The 9,186-nt window shown below is 34.4% G+C and overlaps 1 protein-coding gene across 1 annotated transcript; it reads left to right on the top strand.

Annotated features, from left to right (window-relative positions):
- Positions 1-932: 932 nt before the first annotated feature.
- LOC116563211 (N-acetylated-alpha-linked acidic dipeptidase 2-like) lies at positions 933-8,227 on the top strand. The gene is made up of 3 exons (XM_032295803.1): positions 933-1,028; positions 2,215-2,307; positions 7,960-8,227. Exons 2-3 carry the CDS (start codon positions 2,231-2,233, stop codon positions 8,147-8,149), a joined length of 267 nt encoding a protein of 88 aa, XP_032151694.1. The 5' UTR covers positions 933-1,028; positions 2,215-2,230; the 3' UTR covers positions 8,150-8,227.
- The last annotated feature ends 959 nt before the right edge of the window (positions 8,228-9,186 follow it).

The raw sequence follows: 9,186 nt of genomic DNA, 5'->3' as shown, positions 1-9,186 counted from the left end.
TTAAAGTCCTATGTAGAAAATATGGAAAATAACTACATTGTTGTAATAAAAATATGATATACAGTCAGCCCTCTCTCTTGGTGAGTTTTGCATCCATGTATTCAACCAACTGCAAGCCACAAATACTCAGAAAAAAAGATTCCACTAAGTTCCAAAAAAGCAAAACTTGAATTTGCTGTGCTCTGAGCACTACATTGAATGTACATGAAGTGATTTATAGACATTGTATTAGATATTATAAGTAATCTAGAGATGATTTAAAATATAGGGGAAGATGTGTGTAGGTAACAGGCAAATAGTATGCCATTTTATATAAGGGAGGTGCTTCCATGGAATATGGTATCTGCAGGGGTTCCTGGAACTGAGGCCCCATTGAAACTGAGGTATGACTGTACTAAGAACCTAATCAGTTTCCTTAGAAGCATTGTGAATTAAAGAAGACTCTGACCAGACCAAATCTGATCCTCTTTCTCAGTATTTGGATATATCAGTTTGTCACAGCTAAGTTGTTGAACAAGATCTTAAATACACTATTTGAAAACAAGAATTGGTATTTTTTTGCCCTGTAGCAATTACAGAATCATAGCTAATGCATAGCTGTGTCCAGTGTGTAGCATATACTTGTTGTCACAGTGTGTATTTGAATGAATGAATAAATTAACAATGCTGGGTTTCTGGTAAACTATGGGTTAAGGAATTATTTGTGTCCTAGATTTTTGAAAGTTATTTCCTTTAAGAACCAATTTTGCCGTTTTTTGTTTTCATACAATATTTCTTTGTTATATTTTCTGCTAATTTTCATGGATCTGCAAGAAGACTCAGTAGAAAAATGGCTTTGGCATCTATGTGGTCGTGTCAATTTGGAATGGGGAGGGTGGGAAAGCAAAGCCCTGAAATGTGTAGCACGTGTGCTAATTTTTCTTCTGCCTTTCTATTTTTAAAAAAGACTCTTTATTTTCTGCTGTGAAAAACTTCTCAGAGGCTGCTTCAGACTTTCATAGACGACTTATACAAGTTGATCTTAACAAGTAAGTTTCAAATACCTACCTTTTTTTTTAAGCAATCTGGTTACTAGAATGAACTGTTTTCACTCATATTAGCATTAACTCCTAAATCATTGCTATTCAAATTACAGTCTGCAAACCAGCAATAGCAGTAGTACCTGGTAACTTGTTAGAAAGGTGAATATCAGTCCCCACTCAAGACATGATGAATTAGAATTCTGTGTTTTAACACCCCCCACCCCCACATCCAATGATTTAAAATAACAATAAAGTTTGGGAGCATTGCTCTCAATGGTAGACTAAAATCTCATCCCAAAGAGACAAGAGCCAAAAGGGCCCATCGTTAAGAGTTTGCATGATGACAGTTCTGACTATGGCTGGAAATTCATAGCTTTATGGGTTTAAGTGCATTTGTAATATATTTTACTAGACCTTTGTCCAGTACTCCTATGTACTCATTTAAAAATTCTTTTATCATTGACAATTTTTTTGCATTTTATTTCTTTCCACTTTTAAATTGAAAATAAAGTACATTCAAAGTAAATACCATGTAACAAGCATAAATTTATCCACAGTAGAGTCCATGTCACGATTATTTTTTCAGACTTGATCAGAATAAACTTTGGCACTTCCCATATTGGAAGAAAGCTGTATCAGTTATTTTAAGGGACCTCATTCTCCTTTGGATTGTAGGGGAGCTCAGGGAACTTATGCAGCTCCCTAAAGGGATAGTCTGAGTGTAAAAAGGGATTCCCTATCCATTGTGTTCCGCTATCTCTTACCCACCTACAGACTTCTGAAACCATTCAGTCTTTGTTATCCTCCTTTATCTGCTCCTTTTTAATGCAGTAGAACTGAAAGACTTATCAGGAATAACTTAAGAGTTCACTCTGTCTACCTTTCCAGGAGGCCTGGCTATCTTCCTAGAAAGAAGTAAAGAATGTCTTTGAGTACTTTTTGATTGATGTGTGATCCAGAAAAATATAACAAACAATTTCCCATTAGGTCTCTCTCCTGACTGTAATATTACAAAGATGATCCTGCTATTGTTTCTAGCTCACCACGTAAAGCATTACTGTGTTAATATTCATTTTGTTAAAAATTTATCGCTTTTAGAAATGTATTTTCCCAAGCCTTGTTTTTATTTAATATTATTTTGAAACATGATTCTGTAGTTTGGTTTATAATTATATATATGTTCTTCTCAAAGTCCCATTGCAGTGAGAATGATGAATGACCAATTGATGCTCCTGGAAAGAGCATTCATTGATCCCCTTGGTTTACCAGAAAAGCCATTCTATAGGTAAGGAAACAACAGGTGATCCACTAAAGGGCACCAAATACATCACTGTGACCAAAACCTGTCAGCATACCTGAAGTCAGCTTTAATGCCATTAGATGGGTGAAAGGCAAATATGTACACTAAAGGGAATTTGGGTAAGATTGTGCATCTAATAATAGTATAATACATACTAGAAAAATAAATTTCATATTGTTTATTGCTCTGCTGTGAGTGAAAATGGTAAAGGATAGTTAAAAAAGAACTCTAACAAAATCTTCAAACTGTATAATCTTAAAGGGAATTTTAGAGCTCATCTAGTTCAGCCTTCTGCATGAATCCTTTCTATAGAATCTCAGATAAATTAAGTTATCCAGTCTCTGAATCTTCCAGTGATGGGAAGCTTACTACCTCATGAGGAAGCCCATTTCACTTTATGAAAGGTCCAATTATTAGAAAGTTTTCTTCATAAAGATCTAACATCTATTTTCCTGTAATATTTTTCTCTTTGAGTTTGTTCTGTTATTCAAAGTCAAATAAAATAAGTCTAACTCTGTTTCCATATAATATTTTAGGTTTTTGAGATGGCTCTCAACAATGGTTAGATTTCATTTCTTGACTTTATAAAGGTGCAAAGGCAATACACATTAAGCAGAAACCATACTTTAAGCACCCATATAACCATTCTGGTTTTCATATTCAGTGTAGTATTCAATAAACTACATGAGATATTCATCACTTCATTATAGAATAGGCTTTGCATTAGAAGATTTTGCCCAACTGTAGGCTACTGTAAGTGTTCTGAGTACAGTTAAGGTAGGCTAGGCCAAGCTATGATCTTTGGTTGATGAGGCATATTAAATGCATTTTTGACTTGTGACATTTTCAGTTTATGATGGTTTTATCAGGACACAACCCACTGTTAAGTCAGGAAGCCTCTGTATTCTATTTTCCTATCTGTATCTCTGCATCATGTTCTCTTGCAGTGTCTTGGCTCCATGCCTTTGGATGATCTCTATTTGCTCAAAGTCCTTTTAAACAGTGGTTCTCTAGTAGAAATTAGAAAGGTCCTAAAATTCAAAGCCAGAAAATCTGTATTCCAATTCACTTGCGGATATGTGATTTAGAGCAAGTAACTTCTAGGGTTTTCCCATCTGAATTAAGATGATGATAATTGCAACTTTACAAGTCTATAATCAAATAACATGCAAATAATAATAATAATAATAAAGGTCTATATGTTACCTTTCTTATACATGTTAATGATTAATATTAACATTTAGATAATTACAAGCACAGGCTTTTAGAACTCATCTCTGCACCCCCTCCCCCACATCTTATTTTTAGTTTTTTTTTCCCAATTACTTACTATTATGAAAAGTATTGACACAGTATAGATGTCCTTGTGTCCTGTTTGAACATTTGTTAATATAATCACCTGGGATTGCAGGGTAAAAGGTAAACACATTTTCAAATTTAATTAGGTTACTGCCAAACTGTCCTCCAAGGATAACCATGTTTTCAAAAATGCATTTTGAACTATTAGCTGAATATTAAGATTATATTCTAATGCTAATTCTTATTTTTGTTTTAGTCTACTGCAGTAGTATGGAAATAAGTTCTTCCTTAATGATCATAAGGATTACTTTATGGACTGATATGACATACAGCATATGCACACTTTTCCCAATAACTGCTGAGAGAAATGTAGTTATAATACCAATTCCAGCTACCCAGAATTTCTCATTTGTCTTAAAGAATTTAATTCAAAATAATTTTTTTCTCATCTGGCAATGTAGATCAGATTAAAAATGATCTTATAAATCCAATAAAATCTGAAAGTAAAAATTTTCAATATGTATAACGGATCAATGACATTTTTAAGATCTGCTATTACGCCGGGCGCGGTGGCTCATGCCTGTAATCCCAGCACTTTGGGAGGCCGAGGCGGGTGGATCACGAGGTCAAGAGATCGAGACCATCCTGGTCAACATGGTGAAACCCCCATCTCTACTAAAAGTACAAAAAATTAGCTGGGCATGGTGGCGCGTGCTTGTAATCCCAGCTACTCAGGAGGCTGGGGCAGGAGAATTGCCTGAACCCAGGAGGCGGAGGTTGCGGTGAGCCGAGATCGCGCCATTGCACTCCAGCCTGGGTAACAAGAGCAAAACTCCGTCTCCAAAAAAAAAAAAGATCTGCTATTTCATGAACCTCAAGAAAGGAGAGATTACAAAATATGTTGTGTAATAAAATTGTTCTAGCATGTAGAATTTGATAATTAGACTAAGAAAATTAGACTAATCTGATGTATATATGTATAGCCATTATATATATGTATATGCATTATATATGTATTAAAAGAAAAGCCTTAGCCAAATTATATTTAACAGCATTTAATTGAGCAAAGAATGGTAGACTCAGGAGACCCCAGTGCAGCCACGTGATGGATGAGGATTTATAGACAGCAAAAGGAAAGTGACAGAAAATGGAAATGAGTTATAGAAACAGCCAGACTGCTTATAGCTCAGAGTTTACCTTATTTGAACACAGTTTGAACTGCCCCCCTTTGATTGGCCAAAACTTGGTGATTGGCACAAGAGTAGATTGAGTTTGTTGACAACTCCATTTAGGTTATTGTTTACTATGTACAGAGAAACCTTTAGGCTGAACTTAAAATATTTAAGGAGGCAGCTTTAAGTTAAACTTGATTTAAGAGTTGAGATTCAGTAATGAATAAATCAGAAAATATTGTACATATTTTAAAATAAAATGTTTTTAGTGTGGAATATATAAAACATTCATCTTAAAATTTAGAAGCATAACTAAATGTTTATTGTGAATAAAAAACATGTGTCTTAGTCCATTCCTGCTGCTATATTGAAATACCTGAGACTGGGTAATTTATAACAAACAATAATTTATTGCTCACAGTTCTAGGGGCTGGGAAGTGCAAGATCGGTGTCAGCCAATTCAGTGTTTGATGAGTGCCTGTCCCATACATGGCATTATTTTCAGGGTGTCCTGAGTTGACAGAACAGATGGAAGGGCTAGCTAACTTCCTTCATTGTCTTTTATAAGGGCTATAATCCCTTAATACTGTCACACTGAAGATTAAGTTTCAACATACAAATTTGGGGAATGAACACATTCAGACCATAGCAGCATGCTTGATAAATTTTGCAAGCTTTATTATTTTTGAGTTGTGGGTAATACATTGAAACTATCACAACGACAAATAAGTAACAAATCCTTCCTTACTTACCACTGAGCTCATTTTCTATATTCTCTTACTCTTCTTGTTTTTTCCCTAATGAAAGTTCCACATAAATTAATTGTTCTGTGTGGTAAGCATAATAATGGCCTCCCAAAGATGTGTATTTTCTAAACCCCAGAACCTTTGAGTATATTACATGACATGACAAAGAGTACTTAAGGTGGCGGATGGAATTTAAAGTTACTAATCAGCTGACTTTAAAATAGGGACAGTATTCCGAATTATACTGGTGGCCCCAATGATGTAATCACAAAGGTCCTTAAAAGTCTTACTGTGAGAGTCAGGCAGGAGAGAAAGTTAGGGCGATGCCATTGAGGAAGACTCAGTCTGAAATGCAGTTGTGGATTTTGATGGTGAAGGAATGTGGGAGGCCTCTAGAAGCTGGAAAAGCAAGGAAAAGGATTCTCCCCCTCCTTCCTCCAGGAAGGAATGTGGCCCTGATCATACTTTGATTTTAGCTCAGTGAGACTTACTCAGACTTCTAACCTATAGAACTGTAAGATAAAATCGTGTTTTTTAAGCCATTAAGTTTGTGGTAATTTGCACAGCAGGAATATAAAATGAACACACTCTGTAATGTAATCTAAAAAGGATTAAATAAAGCTTACTTTTCTTGCAAACATCAAGTGAAATACTGTAAAAGTCTTTAAAAACTGCAAAGCACTTGATTATGAAATTCTAAAAACATTTGCATTATCATAACTCATCAGTGAATAATTACTATGTACTGAGGGAAAGGTTGAGGAAAAAAGAAAGACCATGAAGTGTTGGCTGTATTCTATAGTCTGCTACATTAGTTCTTGATACCTCTTAAAAATTCAGAAATGTTCATTGTGGAGGGTAATTAAATCATCATATACTTGAAACCTTGAGAACCAGACCAGAGTTTGAATGGTTATGGGACTAGAATAGCTATTTGAGTCTACCATTTCACAAAAGGGTATTTGAATTGCTTAAGCATTACCAATTGTCGATCATTTCTTTTACTTCACTGCCTGCTTCTTATCTGAGAGAATTATGAAAAGGATTTAGCTTCAGAATAATAGCTAATGATTTTCACAACAATCTTTGAGGACAGTACTTTTATCATCACTATTTTTAAGATAACAGGCACAGGGAGGTTAAATAAACAGTGCAAGGCCACAAGGCTGATAGTGGACAGTATTCTGGTGATAGTAAATATGCTAGTATTCTGCAGTCTCACTCTACAACCCACTCAGTCACTACTCTATTCAGAGTCTATATTATTTCAATTATTTTACACATCTGGGACAAGTTTAGATAAGCTAGGCAATTTTCCAAAGGTCATTGAGATATTAAATACCAGATCAATGATTCAAAGATTAATCTATTCCGTCAATCCTTTTTTTTTTTTTTTTTTTGCTATACTTTTCCTTTACAATTCTCCAGAAGAGGGTTAAGTATACTTAGGCATACCTATGACTTGTACCTCTAATTTCTTGACTCATATACAGGTCAGGATACCAATGCTTATCAACAGCTTAGCACTTACACTGATTTTAATAAAAAATATCCATCTGAGGCCATATGAAGATTTAAAAGCCAAGATAATAAATCCTGATGTACTTTGGTAAATAAGTATTATAGATTTGTCATTGATTATTAATACTGACTTATATGGAGCTCTATATTGCTTCATACAGATTTATTCTAGAATAAGCTCTGGGGTTGGACTATTGGACCTAATTCCTGATGTTTTTAATAAAATATATCCCTTTCTGGAAAGCACAATTCTACATACTTATTGGGGAAAGAAGTAGCTTGATCCCTTGAGCTGCTTATATTGAAGTAGAAAAGCAATTATAAAACTTTCTTTCTAGATCAAAAGTTGGGTGTCTTTGTGGGCAACCCACATGTAACTGTTCTACCTTTGTGGAATGAACTTCATTATCCTTACCATTTGCGACATTTTGGAATACAGGCTTCTACAAAGAATTGCTTTTTAATGTTTAAAAAGTATTGGGAACAATTGTCATTCTTGTTTAATCTTTTTTAAAAGCAACACAAAAATAATCTCTCTCAATCTCCTATGAAAACATCCATTTACTTACATATTATCATGCTTGTGAGTGTTCACGGGCAGCTGAATGATTATTTTGCACAACTTACAAGAACCTACTTCCTTCCAACTGTTTTGCATTTGCAACATGGTATATGATTGGTGAGATACGTCTTAGCAAATGCATATTTTAGCTCCTTTCTTGGCTTAAAATTATAATTTGCATAAGTATCTCAAATCAATTGTCTTCCTGTTGTAGTTACAGAAGTGAATGTCACAAGGAAACATAATGTGGTCTAACAAAAGGAAACAAAAAGCATATGAAATATATGTATACACTTTAGTTCAATTTGCCTTGTTTTGTTTTTTTTGTTTGTTTTAGGCACATCATATTTGCTCCAAGTAGCCACAACAAATATGCTGGAGAATCATTTCCTGGCATCTATGATGCTATCTTTGATATTGAAAATAAAGTCGACTCTCGTTTGGCCTGGAAAGAAGTAAAGAAACATATTTCTATTGCAGCTTTTACAATTCAGGCAGCAGCCGGAACTCTGAAAGAAGTGTTATAGGAAGCTCTCACATGGGTAGCCATTAAAGGTATTGCTCAAAGTCTGAGGATAAAATTCACCTTTCTGTTAACTTATGAAGCCAGGGTGTTCTATAATCTTGCTGTCATGTTTTGATTATAGGCTTCGATCTTGCTCATCTGCAAAGTGTTTCTTTCCTCTTAAAAGATAATAATTATATTAGCAAAGTGTTAATCTAATGAAATTAAAAATTCCTCTTGTGGCAGAATGAGAAAGTAAAATTCCCTAAATTATAGCAAGGAACTTGAATTCTCAGAAATGGTGAGTGTGGGAATGTACAATGGTAAAACCACTTTTGAAAACAGTTTGGCACTTTCCTATAAAGTTAAACATATACTTTTACTTTATAACTCCAGAATTCCACTTCTAGGTATTTATTCAAGAGAAGGAAAAACAATGATCACAGCAATACTTGAATGCATGTTCATTGCAACTTAAAAGTGTAAACAACCTAAATGTCCAGTAATGGATGAATGGATAAACTGTGGTATATCCACAATAGACTACTACTGAGCAATAAAAATGATGTAACTTTCAATTAATGCAATATTACTGGCAGACACTGTTGAAGGAAAAAACCAGACATAAATAACTACATAGTATATGCTTCTATTTAGATGAAGTGGCAAACTAATCTGTGGTGTTAGATTAGATGAGTGATTTGCCTGGGCAAGTGACAGGTTGGGGAGGATGGCTGCAGAGAAGTATGAGAAAACTTTCTCCAATAGATGAGAATTTTCCCTATCTTGATCTGAGTGGTAAACTGTAAACTTAACATGTATACATGATTTACCATATGAAAATTAAGCCTCAATAAATGTGATTAAAAAAAAAAAAAAAGTCTGGCAAGGAAACCAGAATAATATACCTTCTCTTATGAAATCACCATTAAGTGTGGTCAGGAAAAAGCCAGTAATATTCACATATTTAATAATTTAGCTCTACTTAATAAACACTAAGTCTGATGGGTGATGAAAATAGCTACTACAATTTTCATACTCTAACTCCTATAAAGAATA

This window comes from Sapajus apella, unplaced genomic scaffold (genome assembly GCF_009761245.1).
Source record: "Sapajus apella isolate SASKATOON/1434 unplaced genomic scaffold, GSC_monkey_1.0 scaffold34, whole genome shotgun sequence".
Taxonomy (NCBI): Eukaryota; Metazoa; Chordata; class Mammalia; order Primates; family Cebidae; genus Sapajus; species Sapajus apella.
The sequence above is the reverse complement of the archived record's forward strand: the minus strand, read 5'-3'. Positions and strand labels throughout refer to the sequence as shown.